Source organism: Lipomyces chichibuensis, assembly GCF_038497645.1.
Source record: "Lipomyces chichibuensis strain CBS 12929 unplaced genomic scaffold V1513scaffold_98, whole genome shotgun sequence".
Classification (NCBI taxonomy): Eukaryota; Fungi; Ascomycota; class Lipomycetes; order Lipomycetales; family Lipomycetaceae; genus Lipomyces; species Lipomyces chichibuensis.
Window position 1 is genome coordinate 1 of NW_027117550.1, and position 16,189 is coordinate 16,189.

Consider the following 16,189-nt stretch of genomic DNA (forward strand, 5'->3'; position numbering starts at 1 on the left):
TTGGCATGAAGTTGAGCATTCTTCGTGATATGCCAAAGGCAGAGGAGGTGGTTAGTAAAAGGATAAAATGAACTTATTGCCTTCTGTAGGACCTCTGGGCCTAATATATATGTCCGTTGTGATAGATCCTCTGCCTTGGCAGTGTACGGCTCCTTGAGATATGCGTTACATGTCATGCGCGCGGTCAAACATGGACAAGGTTAACATCATTAAATTGTTCACGGCCGATAATGATTCCCTAAGCGATGTTGTCAGCCTGTAAGGCATTCGCATCCATAAGTTCACGGCGATATCGTCGTCAATAGCCGACAACGCATTCATTGTTGAACCATCGTAGATTAAATTTGCATCGGTTGACTCTTGAAATTTTCTGACGCTTAGCAGATTCGTGAAAAAACTAGCAACCAGATGGACGTCTTTTAACATGTCCCTTTATTATTGGGTAAGGCCAGTCGCACTATCCCTACTCCTTCCGCTCTGACTCCACCGCCCAAGCCATCGAGAGGCGGTTTTCTGGTGACGTCAAGCTTTGCAAACATATCTGCATTACAGCAGATGTGCGCGGACGCTCCGCTGTCAATTAACCAGGCTTCCGTTAGTGCACTGTCAGAGTTTAACGCCGAGGCTGACATATTCAGTTTCGGACCTTGATCCTTCGTTGTCTTTGAATCGTCCTTCCGAGTCTTCGACCAACAGTCATTGGCGATGTGACCATTCTTCCCGCACGTAAAACAGGATCTGGTCTCCTTTTTCTTTCCACTGTGTGGCCCCACTCTTCCTTTGGTAGCAAAAGCTGTCTCCCTTTGCTCACTCCGGGCCTCTTCGAGAAAATCATTTGTTAGATCTTCTATGCTTAGGCCACGTCTAACTTCTGCAAGTCGCTTCCACACTTCGAAGCCAGAGCCGACTGCGTCCAGGAAAAGCCTAACTTGCTCTTCTTCATCGACTGGCTTTCCAGTCGACGCGTGGCGACTCACCAGGTCAGTAACCTTCTGCACGAACTCATTTGCATCCTTGCAGTCTGCGTACTTAAGAGTCGCCAGCTCGCTCTTGAGCTGCATGCGCAATCCTGCCGTACTCTGATCGTATAACGTCACCAGACAATTCCATATCTCCTTGGGAGTCTGCGCCTGGACTTTGGACTGAGGTTACCCATTATGGTCGCCGAAGCCTTCATCTCATCCTGCTCCTCTTTTGCCAGCTCTTGTGCACTCTTGCCTGCCGTTGTTGGACCCTCTCCAAGGAATTTGTAAAACCCTTTGCCCTTCAATATAAACGTCACCTGACGATTCCACGGCACCCAATCCTCGGTCCCTTCGAGTTTCCAAACTCGAACATCCCTATCCTCGGACATTGCTCGTAGTATCCTTCTGAGTGTTAAGTTAACTAGAGTTGTAAGACTTCTCTTCAGCGCCGAGCAGGGCTCATAACCTGTTGGGGAGAGCCTTAAACTCACCTAACTACACTACATGACTGCTTCGACTGCATTTATCTGACGACGCCAGTGGCCAAAGCGCCATCTGCGTGCCATCAATGCTTGGAATCATTGGCTATTTTACAACACCTCTCGACTTTCTCACAATATAATCCATGTCAGCCTAGTGTGAAAGACTGTTCTCAGCCTCAGGGCAGATGGTTGTCCCTCAGCGGACTAGTCTTCATGCGCGAATAATCTATCTTGTCCTTGCCCAATCCTTGCCCAGAAGTGTTGTCCAACCTTGTCCTGCCTAGCCTTGTGACATTGACCCCCACGAAGCCAGCCGAATTTCGTCTAGTTACAGACGGATTATATAGAACCTCCACAGACTCTGCTCGTCGCAGGATAGATAGACTTGTTGGTCAAGACTCTGTGGGAGACAGCTGAAGATTCCCCGCAGGTTGGGCTCACAAAACCTGAGGGTGCCGTGGCTAAATAGTTTCTGTAACCTCTCTCGGGTTGTGCGGATTGTCGCCATGCAAAGATGCTTTCCTACGTCGGAAGGGCATTCTGGCATTCGCATAACCTTAACAAATGCAGCCAGTAAAATCGCATGTTCTAGTTCCTGTCAAAATAGAATGTGCGCTGCATGCAACAGTTGAACACGGTGACAAACAGCAAACTGATGCAAGTCACTAATAAACTCGCTGGCGAATCCCACCCACAAAACGCTTAACTACCTCTGCACCCAACGGCGTGATACTTAGAACAATGTAAAGAACATTAGACGTTTAATTCTGCGCTAATCAACATTTGTTATACCTGAATAAGTACGTCGCCATGATATTATTGGTTAGCCGATAGGGTTACTTCGAAAACGTAAGATGGATCCAAAATAAGCCCTGTCACCCCCTGTAGCCTTTTTTAACTGACTGTCCCCCCTTTTTCTTTCAAAGCTACGACTACGGGAATAATCATCACAGACACTTACGTTATGAATTCAGCTTCAGAAGAAGCTGATTTGACTGTTATTGGTCTCACGGCAGCCAACACTTCAGCCGCAAGTTTCTCGTTTTCATTACCACAACGCAATCGATTCAATCTTTACCGTTGTCGCTGAACCCGCAGATGTTTCAGGAAGCGGAGGGTCTAACTGTAGTCACGACGAAGGATTCTGCGGATTCGCACGGTTCTCAGGCCATCTTCCTTGCCGAATGATCTCACTGAAAGTTCACTCCCGTCTTGAGGCGGGCAGACTCATAACATACTTGTTCATCGTACCCCATGATTTTTGCCAGATTTATTTCTAGAAAAAAAGGTGCTGTGCATAATAAATTTGGACATTCATTCCATGGTATGACGGTGTGACGATTTTGGCCGAGTCCCAAAGTTGGCGTTGGGATTGTTGGCAGCTAAGAAAGGCTACAATTCTATTAATGTTCAAGTCATATATACTTTCAGATTGATGCTCTACTTCCGTAAGTAACGCAATATACCGTAATTCTTAATATAGCCTAACATGGCTCCTAAGGTTAAGATTTTTATCCCTGCGCGATGTATACCCCGTTCAACCTTAAGGACAACTCTGCCTCCATCCTTTCGGCTGCCCTTGGTCCACTGAGGATCTCGCCCATCATATCAGTTCCAGGTGGAAAGTCCATTTCAAAAGTCGGTTCTCCAGCTCCCCTCATATTGGCCAATACTGCTTGACGAAAATGCCACCGCAGGAGCTCATCTCTTGCACTTCTATTACCATTGGGATCTCGACAGACAGGGTCAAGTATCCTTCCATCGATCCTGAAAGGATCTTCATCAAAACAGATTATCTTATAGCCGTCATCTGGGTCAATAGAGAAATCAAAACTATCAAAACTCTGATGGATATTGGACTGCATAAGCAAACCATTCTGACATGAGTTTATCCCCGTATCATGCGGGTCCATACGGTTCGTAATCCACCGAGAAAATCCGTTTTTTACGAAATATTCTTCACTGGAGAGTGGGAATATGTTGGCGGCTTCAAACCCTGTCCAAACATCCCTATAACCCTTAGTGTTAACAGTGCCAGTTATCACGCATTTCCCGTCTCTCTCACGGACTCGAGCTCGAAAAATATCATCTCTGCCAGTGATAGTTCTTGAAAGTATTCGCGTAATGCACAGCTCGTCAGTGACGGATACCGCGTCTATGCAAGCATCAGGAAGCTGCTCATACAAGGCATCATAAGAAAATAAATAGGTCACCTCTGCGAGAGTAAGGTCTTATGTCATAATGGCCTGGCCTGAGGTCATTCTCGGTAGGCATCAGGTCGACTCCGGTGCTGCGCAACGTGACTCTATACGGACCGGACGCAACAATGAGGATGGCTAGCATAGAGAGAAAGCATTTCTCCGTTACCGACGGATTCAATCTCAATCCACCTATCGCCTTATCAGGCTCTGAAAAGATGTAGAAATGGACATCTCGACCTATAGCTCTAGTGCCGGCCATGAATTACCGATGTTTGTATGGTTATGATTTCAGTGACGGTAATAAGGTTGATCTATATACCCGGTATCAAGGGCGTCAGAGACTGATCGTAAGCACCTTCTCATTCAGGTAGGGTAACCTTACTGAATGGGGCAAGGGTTTTTTGTAAAAGCCTCGGCCCGCCGCTGTCACGGATCTGTTACTCTGCCAACGGTCCACAACTCTGATTGAGGCTGTTGCCCGCAGGAAAGCAGCAAGGGATTGTTACCCAGACAAAAGACGCGACGTGGACCAAAAGTTTCGCGACGTTTTTGTTTGCATCACGTGATAATGTCAGCCTAAATAGGAAAAGCGTACGGAGCTACGGGCACGGGCAATGGGGGTTCACTTTAGTAAATGGGGGGTGTAGCTTTATTTATCCTGGGCCGAGAAGAAAGTACTCTGGTAGCCGCTGCAACGCAACGCAACGTCAAAGCTTAAATCCAGGCGTGCCGGACGGACAGTGTCTCAATAAAATCTCTTGTAAGCACCTCATAAACCCTCTCTAATGTTTGTAGTGCTAACAACCCACACGTGAGGTTTGGTGATGTAGCAGACGAGATTTCACGCAATAACGGGTTTGAGCGTATAACCGCAAGGGTTGCCCGATAAGCGGAGAATACGATTACTAGTAACGTGCTTGTCACCGAGTTTGAAGATCCCTATATGCCAAAGAGCAATATAATCTATAAATTCATGGCAGCCTGTTTAGGGTTCTAACCCAGTGCAGTGGCCCCCATTCAGGCCTAGCTTGCTTCTGCCCGCGTATCCGACGTTGTCGACTATTTAAATATTTATATCCTGTCGCGTGTCGTCCCTCACCACAACAACACCCGTTTCTTTCTACGACATCCGACATGGCTCGCCAAGAAGCAATATTCCGCGTTTCGAAGCAATCATATTCTCACGTCGCATTTGAGGATTTAGATGACGATCTCTACGAGGCTGGACCGCCCACGGTCGCTGAAATAGTGGCTGCCGTAGCCCGTGCCACTCCTGCCCCAGTTAGATCGGCACCGGCTCCTCGTTCTGAATTAACAGAGCTCTCTTCCGGATCATCAACGGCCGAAACTCCAACGACCGAGACTCACAGCCCCTCGAGGCAGAATTTTCTACGTTGACGGGCATCGACTGGCCATTATGAAGCTCTAACCTTTACCAACCCGATTATACCCTTAGAAATCGAACGAAATTTTGTAAAATGATCGCGACACTCTTCAATGAGGATTATGGTGTGAGGATTATACCGATAATCCTGTGAGTACTATAGGATTCCTAAGGCTGTTGACCTTTAATCGATATATTTTAGAATATTAATTATGAGGGGCAGGGGGAACCAACGTGTTTTTATGCAATTCCTACGCCGTCCGAGCCTCTACAAACCAATAAAACAAAGACATTACAAACAACCAAACACCGAGCACCCGAACGGAGCAAACGTAGACACCGGGCCGAGAGCCGAGATCCTCGGACTGTTTCGGCGGAGGACGCCGCGGGGAGCAGAGACGGCACGGCGGTAGCCGATGGATACGAGACTCTCAAGAGTCACGGCGGTCGCCCGATGGGTACGAGACACTCAGGAGTCGACTCCTGACATATGGTAAATCTGGCATTTCGTTATATTGATAGCGGCTAATGTGTGCAGATATGAAATCCCCCACGGTTCGCGGTTCACGATTTGGTGATAAACATGCTGACGAAACGACGGGAAGAACAGCAGGAGAAGTCTGGTGCGGCGGAAGCCGACACCGATCTTAAGCACGCGATGGACTCGTTCCTGATCCGCTTTGATACGGTGAATGCGGAGGCCAGCTCTGGTTAGGACAAGAGGAAGATGTACACGGCTAAAGACAGGGAAGCCACGGATAGGGTGCGAGAGAGATTGATGGGAAGCGAACGGGGACTGATGCCCAGGCCGATGCGTCCGAAGTCGGCGAGGACTCAGAGGCGGACGTGGGGATGCGATTGCGGAAACAGTCTTGCCGCTCAAGAGAGCCTGCGCCGGTGGACGTGCGCCTCCATTCCTCCATGTCTAGAATGGTTGACGTGTTCATTTTTCAGTGACGTTTACGAGGCATACGAACGGTCCAGGCCTACACCACGTCCTCATTTTGAACTGTTGCTATCCAGGATAATTACGGAGTCGCAGGGAGAGAGTCACATTAATTACTGGCGGGCGCAACTACGAGGGAGCTGTATAGAGGATTTTCCAGATCTCAATTATAGAACGGACGGTACAGATCGGTCAACATTATTGTGCCGAGCCGAGATGTCGAGCAAGTTTCACCGCAGGTGCTGTCAGTGTTCGCGAAGCGGAATGGGATCACTTTCCAGACAATTGGGCAGACGTGTTGCGCGATTCTGCTCTCCTACTACCTCGGATTGTCAGATGTTGTCTTCGGAACCGTGCTCACCGGACGAACTACCGAGGAAGACGAACAAGTGCAATTTCCCAGTATGGTTACGATACCTACGCGCGCCAGTATTCGCGGCAGCTTTTCAAGTATGCTTCGTCGAATGCAACACTACGTGAATACTTCTCCTGACCATCAGTACACAGCTTTGTCTTCCATTTTTCAAACCGTTTCGGGAGGACGAAGGTTGTTCCATACGCTGTTTATATATCAGAGGCACAATATCCCGATACACAATCTATGGCAAGCGATTGATGGATGGTCGGCAGTCGAGGTATGCTTGTCGATTCTCCAGTAACAGTTCATAGTATACCGTAGCTACAGAATTTGAGCAACTTCGCAATTCTATGACATGGAGAGTGGCGACAAAAACTTCGAAAGTTGGACAAAAAAGCGCTGAGGCGCTAGTCCAACAGTTGGACACTATACTACGGCAGATGCTGCAGTCCCCAGAATCGTGCAACTATTGTGGATCTTTGGATAGTGACGATGAGCTATCACTGAGCAGTCTTGTTCAACTCCCATACGGTGCATTCCGGCATATGATCAACGGTAAGACGATTGGTGGAAGTACTACGCTTGAAGGCTATGTAGCGCAAGTTTTCATGGGCTATTATGTGTAGAGTTTAGGTTGTCAATAGGCATAACTGTTACATATAGGTATGCGTGGCCGAAAATCACAGTAGGATAGTCATGAGAGGCTGCATTGGCGAGCTTTGTGTTGTTGAGAATTCAAACGATGTATATGACTTGCAGACTTCCTACGATTCTGTGTGAGATGATTCTAACCTCACTAGGAGATCAAGTTGATACCTACTGGAGTTCGAGCCCGCGTCTTGGCCTCTGGTGAATTGAAATATTCAGGACTAGTGGAAGATATTGTGAGTTTTGACGGCCATACTCTTGATCTCGAGAAGATCTCGCGTGCAGTTTGTGGATCGTCGGCCGATATCGTCAGAAGTCGGTCACTTATCGCGAAGACTGCTAGCAAAGATATAATCGTGACATTTATTATTAGCAATAGCGATAAGGCCGGCACCATTTTGGCAGCCTTCAGACATGCACGAAAGGTTCTTGATGAAAGAATGCTTCCGTCATATATTATTTCTCTGCGATCTATCTCACTCAGAGAAGAGGATATATTTAACGGCAGTATGCTACTAGACAAGTTCCGGAACATAGCACTTCATGATTTAGAGTCATTCACTTACGACTTTCTATGCTCTGGAGAGTGGAGTGTCCTTGAGCTCTCCCTTCGAAAAGTGCTGGCGCTGGTATCAGGAATAGATGAGGCGCATATTCGGAAGACTGACAGCATTTTTCATTTAGGTTTGGACTCGATATGTTGCATTAAGCTGTCCAATTTGCTTCGGACCGACAATATCTTTTTAAGTGTGTGTGAGATTGTCGCTTGCGAGTCTATAGAGTCGATGGCCCAACTTGTGGAACTCAATCAGCATAACTCGATTACGTCACATACTATAGCTCCCGTAATGGGAATCCAACAGTATGTGGATGCCGAACGATTGTCCTCAGAGTTTGGGATCACGAATGATATGATTCAAACTGTCCTACCGGCTACTCCAGGGCAAGTCTATATGCTGTCTGGGTGGCAGACTTCTCTGGATGTTGCCTTCATATCGACGTTTTGCTATTGCTCAGAACTCCAACTTGATAAGTCTGCTATCGAGTGCGTGTGGTTTCGATTGCTGGAGGATCTTCCAGTTTTGCGCACAACATTTATAGCGACAGAGTGTGCAGATTTCCAATACTGCAATTAATCTTGAAGCCAGAATTCGTCACGCATACTTTATCGTGCAGCCCTGGTTTCGATTCCAAATCAGATGCATTCTTTGAAACAGTACCTGTACAAAAAACTTCAAACTCAATAGCTAACTCTAAACTTCAAACTCAATAACAAAGTTTAAACCTAAACCCCAAGTATCTTGACAAATTGCACTATCACCTTCCAGTCAAGCACGTCGTCGTTACAGTCTGGATGATTTGACTATTCGATCTTTTTCTCCAGTCTCAAGGGATTGATTATCTACTTATATACTATTACTAAGGCATGAACAGTAGAATTACCCATCACCATAGGACGAAGCCTCAATGATTCAGTGACATGTCCAGAATGATTTTGCCTCGAGCATGCCCACTATCCAGTCGCTTGAAAGCCTCCCCAAATTGTTCCAGCGGCCAAATACTATCCACCACTGGCCGACACTTGCCCTGTTCAACAAGCTTGGTGATCTCCTCGAGATGCGATCTGTTCGGCGACATCACGAAGAAAATATCTTTGACATCCTTCCCTCTGTATGCGTCCGGCTGGACCTGCTTCGGTGGTTGGAATATACTGAGCAGAACCCCTCCATCCTTGATACACCACCATGTGTCTTCGAGGGACTTCCTGCCCACGCAATCGATGACCACATCGACTTTGTTCCCAGGAGTTGTTTGCGCCCACTCCTTCAAGTCCGTGGTGCGGTAATTAATCACCTCGCTGGCCCCAAGAGACTCGACCAACTCGATATTTTCGGGACCACAAGTGCCGATGACTGTTGCACCGGCCAGATGTGCCAGCTGCGTCACCCATATCCCAACACCCCCGGAAGCAGCAGTGACCAGCACCCTGTTCCCCTTCCAAGTGTCGCTGGCAAAACCTCCAATCCCCACATGGAGAAATAACGCCTGCCATGCAGTCTGCGAAGAGAGGGGAATAGCTGCGCACTCCGCCCAACTCAGGTGCTTTGGTCGATAGGCGAGCTCGTCCGTCACGCCGATCGCGTAATCGCGTGCACATCCGGGGCGGAGATAGTTGGTTCGGGCGTAGACTTCATCGCCAACTCGAAAGGGAGACGACTCAGGGGCCGTCACGATCGTACCAGCAACGTCGGGACACGGGATCAACTCTCGCGGCATTGGGGGAGGGAAATACTTAGGCCACAGCAGCTCTCCGGCGCAGGGGGCGACGGTGTGCACGCGGATCAGGTGCTCATCCGCCTTAGGATTTGCGGTAGGGACCTCACGCTGGGTGAGGATTAGGTGCTTTTCGGTAGCACAGGGCTGAATCAAAGCTCGCATCGTCGTTGGAATCGAGGTAGACGCCATGATCGATATGAAAGGCGCACGAATGAGAGATTAAACGTTACTTGACGGCAAGCAGTGGTTTCTGATATATTTAACAAGGGTGACTGAAAATATGTTAATCCTGGCTATGAGCGGATTATAAACTTTGGGAGACAAAATGTGACATCATAAATGAAAATTATTCCCATGTCCTGGGTGACGGACTTAGTGACGTCAGTCAGAGCCAAGCAGTGCGGCTGACTATGAGACCCCAGGGAACGAAATGCTGACATTAGCCAAAAACTGCCTTAAGCTTCAGCAGGACCAAAATAGACATCTCTTTCTAGCAAAGTGCGCACTCAAACGTCACCACAAACACTCAAGTCTATTTGCATCAACACTAAGCGTCAGCCATTCGGAGGTTTTACCGCTATTCGATGAGCTCGACCTAGATTAGGCTGTTGACGATATGCGACTTGCCGAATATTATTCGACCGATTATCGGGGTCGGATACGATATCGGCTAGTTCCCCCGACATCGAATACGAATATCGAATATTATTCGAAGCATTCTTCGACCGTCGAATCGAATATTCCACATATCGTGCCGATATTCGATATTCGACAAAGTATTACATAATCAACCGTAGAGAAATGGATTTACTGGGATTTTAAACTGCAAGAATCACTAGTTAAGCTTTCGTATACAGGCATTTGCCAGTATAGCAATAGTTGTCCGATTTGCTCGGCGTCTTCAATACCGGCGTCCCGGCCTCTAGGCCAGGCTGAGATTAGTGGTGCACGACTTTACACTGTAGAAGTGACTCTGGCTGTATGGGCCTTACCTCTGTGTTGAAGAAGACAAGTGAACAACACAAACAACACAAGCGAGAAGTTGCGACTTGATAACTAGCCTTTAATAGAAAATGTTTAACTTATTTAAGTAATATCACGTGATTTGGCCGATATTCGATCAAATATGAATATTCGAACCGATATTATTCGACCTAAACCTTATCTAGGGCTGTTGACGATACGATATCGGCGGCTTTTTTGGCTACGAATACTATATCGGCGAAATAAAAGTCTGCCGATATTTATTCGTAATTTTATCAGCGGATTTTAGAGCCTGCCGATACTATATCGGCAGGGTAAAGCCTTTGCTCAGTCATGCAATCATATGATAACAGTGTATGGCTATGTTAATAATTATATTTTGTAATTATAAAAACTCAAATGTGGGTCTATTTATGTTAAAATCATTGCAAAGAACTAGGCTGAGGAAAATGGAACCTAATCCAAAAATGTCATGTGAGTCACGTGACGACAATTTGGAGACAATTCAGCAAATACAAGTGAGAATTAAGTGAGAATGAAGTGCTTGATACGTGACGGCAATCAGGACACCGTAACTCCAAAAACAGGCCCTTAGTCAGTGGTAACCATGGATATATCTATGACTAATCAGTCTTGTCTTATCCGTATCCGTATCCATATCCGTGTATATCCATATCCATATCCCGTATCCACGACGGATATCCACGGATATATCCGTTATCCGTCTATCCGTGCCGATCCCTAACCGAGTGTTTGTTTGTTTAGTGGTGACGCGTAGGAGCAAAGTTGAGGGTGAGTGATTTGTTTAGTGGAGATTGGCAGACCGTGCGCGCGGCGTGCGTGTCTCGTGCAATAGTCGATTGCCAACGCAAACCGACGTAATATTCTTGAGGCTCCTCTCGTGACAACTATCACACTCGAGCCGCACAAGAAATGTCCCGGTGCAGCGGCACTATCACACCCAAGCCGCACTGCATTAACTTCCACTAAATTGTAACATGCGCATGTCTTCTATGGTTCTTGAAGGGATACTGTAAATTTTATGCGGAAATGTACGTAGAAACCGCTGCATTGAAACTGTATAACGCCATGGGCAAGAACTGGAGTAGGGGTGCATAAGAAGAGCCCGTCCCAGCCCATCAGCTATATGGATAATATATTCCAAAATACTCTATATTTTCTTACTCAAGATGTCCTTTACTCCAGAGCTAGGCAATTATCCCCGAATCGGCCTATCGGTTCCCAAAATGAAATCTTTTTATGAGGTCGTTGTAGTGGGCAGTGGCTATGGGGCTGGTGTCGCCGCCTGCCGCATGGCTCGGACGGGCCACTCGGTCGCTGTGCTCGAAAAGGGACTCGAGCGCTGGCCTGGCGAGTTTCCGGAAGATGTTGCCGACGCAAGTCCAGAGGTCCATATTTCGGCTCCTGATCAGAATATTGAGATGGGAAGAAGCAATGGCCTGTACCATCTATATGTTGGAGACGAGCAAAATGCCTTTGTAGGCGAAGGTCTTGGAGGTACAAGCCATCTCAATGCCAACGTTGCGCTGCGTATGGACAATCTCACTGAGCGCATGAACGTTTGGCCTCCAGAGGTCAAGGCGGAGGGTCTTGCCAAATACTACGACCGCGCGGAGCAAATGCTTCGTCCTAACAAGTATCCTGAGGATTGGCCACCGCTAAAGAAACTCTCAACCCTTGAAAGACAGGCCACCCAGCTGGGCCCTGACTACAGCAACCGCTTCGGACGTGCTCCTATCACCGTCACCTTCGATAATGGGCTCAACGCGGCCGGTGTCTATCAGAACGCGTCGTCATTGACCGGCAATGACTGCACTGGGATCAACGACGGGAGCAAGACCACAACGCTCGTCACATATATAGCAGACGCCTGGAACCATGGCGCTGAGATATTTTGCAGTTGCGAGGTTAGCTACGTCAAGTACATCGAATCCACCAAGAAATGGGCGGTTTTCTTCAGGTGGCTGCAGCCCGGGCGACAGAATTTTTCCGAGGAATTTGCCACTCAGCCGTTTTTTGTCTTGGCCAACACTGTGTTCCTTGGTGCTGGCGCTCTAGGATCTTCTGAAATCATTGTTCGTAGCAAGGCAATCGGCTTACCTGTGAGCGACAACGCGGGCAAGTCCTACTCAGGCAATGGTGACATTCTAGCGTTTGGATACAACTTAAGTGCCGGCGAGTGTAATGCCATCGGAGTTGGTCCCCAGGACCCTAAGAAGCGACCTGTCACTGAGCAAGTCGGCCCTTGCATCACGGGCATTATTGACATGCGCAACCAACCAGAAGTGCTCAATCGATACGTCATTGAGGAGGGCGTAGCTCCCTTCGCATTATGGCCGTTTCTTCAGACCTTGTTCAATTTGACTCCATACAAGGTGCGACCGTACAGGAATCCTGTAGAAGGAATTGCGGCCAAAGCTCGTGAGATTCAAAGCAGGTTCGGTGGTCCCTCTGTCGGAGCACTTAATCGCACCATGATGTACTTGATCATGAGCCACGATGACAACCAGGGGATTCTCACTCTTAAGAACGACAAGCTGCGCATCGCCTTTGAGGGTGTCGGAGACACCTCACACGTTCACGAATTGCACGAAATGCTGGCCCAAATGACAGTCCAGAATGGCGGGGAATTTGTTCCCGGACCTTTCTACACTCCGATCGCATGCAACGGGCTCATCACTGTACATTCGATCGGAGGCTGTGTCATGGGCACCGATGGCAGCAACGGTGTAACCAATCATAAAGGACAGGTGTTTAAGCACAGTGACGGCAAAAAGAAGACCGATGTTCACACCGGACTCTACGTGGTGGATGGTGCGGTCATTCCGGCCGCTCTCGGCGTCAATCCGTTCCTCACAATTACTGCGATCGCAGAGCGTACGGTGGAGTTTGCAGCCAAAGACCGAGGCTGGATCATTAGCCCGCGCCGGATAACCCAGGCAATTAATTTTAAAGCACCTGCATACGCGCCGCCTAGGCCACTGCAGCCCGTCCCCAGTCAAGGAGGTATCGCATTCAGTGAAGTCATGAAAGGCTACTTTGGGACCGACTTGCTCAGTGCGGACTACCGCACTGCCGAGTGCCAAGGACGGTCGAGTTCATCGACTATGGAGTTTTTTCTGACAATCATCGCTTATGACCTGCGCGCACTGGTGTTGCTTGATGACCACTCGGCGGATATTGTGGGAACAGTTAGTTGTCGTGCACTTTCTGCGGATCCTCTTCTTGTTTGTGCAGGTAGCCGCTTTCGTCTTTTCAGCCGTGATCTGAATCATGTCAGCACGGAAAATCTGGCTTATGACCTGAATCTGCTCGCGACCGACGGAAGCAAGTACAAATTTGAAGGTCATAAAATTGTTGACTCGAGGACGCTGCTCAATCCGGCCCTTATCTGGAAGGCAACGACAACTCTTTATGTGACAGTCTCGGCGAGCGAGGACAAAGGGCAACTCAAGGCTGGAACCATTCTTGGGCGTGGTATTCTCCACCTCGGAGTAAGCGATTTTATCAAAGAGCTTACTCGTTTCGCGGCCTGGGCCAACCTGCCCGAAAATGTTAATATTCCGCCTGGCTTAGCCACTCTCCGGCAGCAGCTGGCCTCATTCCAGATAAGCGCACAGTTTGTGATATACTTTGCCAGGCATGTCGCCGAGCATTTCCTCCCACCGATGCTTCAGTATCCTGGGTCTAACAAGGACATGACATATGCCACCACGAGCACTATGCATGAGCAATGGTATGCACCGACGCAAGACGGCGGCAGTATTCGCATGCACAGGTGGAACGCGGGCCGGAAGGGTCCCATATTGCTGGTGCCTGGAGCCAGTGTCACATATGACATTTTTGCAACGAACCTGATTCCAACCAACTTTGTGACGTTCCTCACCGACCGTGGCTACGATGTCTTCTCTGTAGACCACCGAATTTCGCCCACAATTCGCGCGTCGATGGGTCAGATTGCGATGGAGAGCGTTCGCTTTGACGTCGAAGCGGCAGTTTCCGAAACCAAGCGCTGCACCGGCTGCGCCAACATATCGGCTGTCGTTCACTGTGCTGGTAGTATTGCGACGTTTATCGGACTGCTCGATGGGACTATTTCGGGCATTGGCCATATCGTCGCATCACAGGTTGCCATGCACCCCATCGCAGCTAGCGTCAACTGGGTTAAAGCACGCCTCCATTTGGCCCCTATTGTCAATCGCGTCTTTGGGGTTGATTACCTCGAGGTCAACAGTACACCACGTGGTCTAAGGCAACTTGCGATCGACCAAGTCCTACGCCTGTATCCTGTCGGGCAGTTCAGTGAAGTTTGTGGCTCGACTGTGTGCCATCGTAGCAGCCTCTGCTTTGGTTTATTGTGGCACCATGATAACTTGAACGATGCGCTCCATTCCAATCTCGACAAGCTCATAGGCGGAGTGAATATGACCGTACGTCCTTTCAATGTTAGATGAACTTGCTTGCTAACTGTCTACAAGACCCTCAGGCAGCTCATTGACATGACCACCAAGAAGGAGCTGCTCAATGTTAGGCGCGAAAAAGTGTATGTGACGCCAAATAATGCGCGCAAACATTTGAAGTGAGCAAAATTCGTGAAATGTTAGTCCAGTATCTAAGTCGTGTCTAGCTTCCCAATCAGCTTTATCCACGGTGACAAGAATCAGACCTACGATCCTAAGTCAACCGATGCAGACTACAGCTTTCTACGAGATGTCAATGGGCCTGACCGGTACCGCCGCAAAGTATTTCAAGACTACGGCCATCTCGATACGTGGTTTGGTGTCCAAGCTTACAAGGTGAGTAAACCCATTCCATCGATGATCACTACTGACTTTAGCAGGATATCTACCCTTGGGTCCTGGAAGACATTGAGTACTGGGCAGGCAGGAATAAAATCGGATACTTAGTGTGAACAGGGATGTGAAAACCAGGCTCGGTGAACGCACACGATAGTGAGCTGGGCCGGGGTAAAAGTGGGCCAGGTAGTCCAGGTGAATGGGCAATGAATGACGCGCAGGGTGACCGACATCAGTCAAGGGTAGCTGTACCATTTGAACATAATATAGTCATTGCTGAAAGATTTCAGGTCGTTTGGGCGTTAAAAACTATATGTTACGAAATGGCTGGGAAGCAAGTAACGATATATTTTAGAATATTTTCAAGGGGTAATATCAAAAATGCCACTGAAAAGTTGGTAATATCAATAATGCCATCGGGCCTCGTGCCACTCGTACCTGCCAATTTATTGCCCAACAACTAGACATTTACACCACATAATCCTTCATTTAAGTTAGGGCTAAACCAAGTTAATTATTAGTTAGACAAATTAATTTGTTTTAACAGCTACGTTTAATTCCACACCAACGGTACATTCACTCCTCCCAACAAACTACCTAACCTATGGGTTCTCTACAGGTTCTCGAGTTGTGATGCATTGGCTGCAGGCATCTGCCACAGATATTCTTCTTCCGAGCGACAAACTCATTTGGCCGACTTCTCTTCTTGTGAGGCCGACCCGGTGGCCGGCGTGTGGTTGGCGGTGCGCAAGGTGGAGCACCATCATGCTCATTCAGATCGATTGTAGGCATGCCATGGATGCCATACTTGTAAGTCGCTTCCAATGCTTCTATCTTGAAGTGGTCGTCGACGAAATCGATAACATCCAATCCAGCAAATGTGATAGCTGCCGTAGCATGGGCGCTTGCGCCACCGCGGTACGTCCACATCTGGCAAATACAGGTGCGTATGTCTAAGCGAACTGGGAAGCTTTCGTTGTGCATGGTTCTGCCCTCAAACTCATCCAGATTCGCAGGTATGACAATATATTCTCCTTGCTGGGTAGGGACGTCTACAATCGGACCTATGATTATGCCCAGTCTAAGGGAACATCAACTGCAAGATTTGTACAGACATTGCAGGATGA

General features: G+C 48.2%; 5 protein-coding genes across 5 annotated transcripts; 3 read left to right on the top strand and 2 right to left on the bottom strand.

The window, feature by feature from the left end:
• Positions 1-2,958: 2,958 nt before the first annotated feature.
• On the bottom strand, positions 2,959-3,907 carry V1513DRAFT_386555 (uncharacterized protein; the record flags this gene model as incomplete). Its single annotated transcript, XM_066895263.1, has 2 exons — positions 2,959-3,602; positions 3,661-3,907. The coding sequence occupies 2 exons, from the start codon at positions 3,905-3,907 to the stop codon at positions 2,959-2,961; spliced, it is 891 nt and encodes a 296-aa protein (XP_066750351.1).
• Positions 3,908-5,417: 1,510 nt separating this feature from the next.
• Positions 5,418-6,835, top strand: V1513DRAFT_334199 (uncharacterized protein). Its single transcript, XM_066894719.1, has 3 exons — positions 5,418-5,525; positions 5,571-6,428; positions 6,479-6,835. Exons 2-3 carry the CDS (start codon positions 5,760-5,762, stop codon positions 6,635-6,637), a joined length of 828 nt encoding a protein of 275 aa, XP_066750352.1. The 5' UTR covers positions 5,418-5,525; positions 5,571-5,759; the 3' UTR covers positions 6,638-6,835.
• Positions 6,836-7,601: 766 nt separating this feature from the next.
• V1513DRAFT_455254 (uncharacterized protein) lies at positions 7,602-8,155 on the top strand. The gene has a single exon (XM_066899474.1). It carries the CDS (start codon positions 7,770-7,772, stop codon positions 8,118-8,120), a length of 351 nt encoding a protein of 116 aa, XP_066750353.1. The 5' UTR covers positions 7,602-7,769; the 3' UTR covers positions 8,121-8,155.
• Positions 8,156-8,166: 11 nt separating this feature from the next.
• V1513DRAFT_455255 (uncharacterized protein) lies at positions 8,167-9,602 on the bottom strand. Its single transcript, XM_066899475.1, has one exon. The coding sequence runs from the start codon at positions 9,448-9,450 to the stop codon at positions 8,449-8,451; it is 1,002 nt and encodes a 333-aa protein (XP_066750354.1). The 5' UTR covers positions 9,451-9,602; the 3' UTR covers positions 8,167-8,448.
• A 2,283-nt stretch (positions 9,603-11,885) lies between these two features.
• Positions 11,886-15,178, top strand: V1513DRAFT_386557 (uncharacterized protein; the record flags this gene model as incomplete). Its single annotated transcript, XM_066895264.1, has 4 exons — positions 11,886-14,696; positions 14,745-14,845; positions 14,894-15,062; positions 15,107-15,178. 4 exons carry the CDS (start codon positions 11,886-11,888, stop codon positions 15,176-15,178), a joined length of 3,153 nt encoding a protein of 1,050 aa, XP_066750355.1.
• Between the last annotated feature and the right edge of the window lie 1,011 nt (positions 15,179-16,189).

Coding starts and splice junctions, on each gene's coding strand:
- V1513DRAFT_334199 (XM_066894719.1), top strand. CDS start 5,760: ATGTACACGGCTAAAGACAGGGAAGCCACGGATAGGGTGCGAGAGAGA. Junction 6,429..6,478: donor TATTCGCGGCAGCTTTTCAA/GTATGCTTCGTC, acceptor CCTGACCATCAG/TACACAGCTTTGTCTTCCAT.
- V1513DRAFT_455254 (XM_066899474.1), top strand. CDS start 7,770: ATGGCCCAACTTGTGGAACTCAATCAGCATAACTCGATTACGTCACAT.
- V1513DRAFT_455255 (XM_066899475.1), bottom strand. CDS start 9,450: ATGGCGTCTACCTCGATTCCAACGACGATGCGAGCTTTGATTCAGCCC.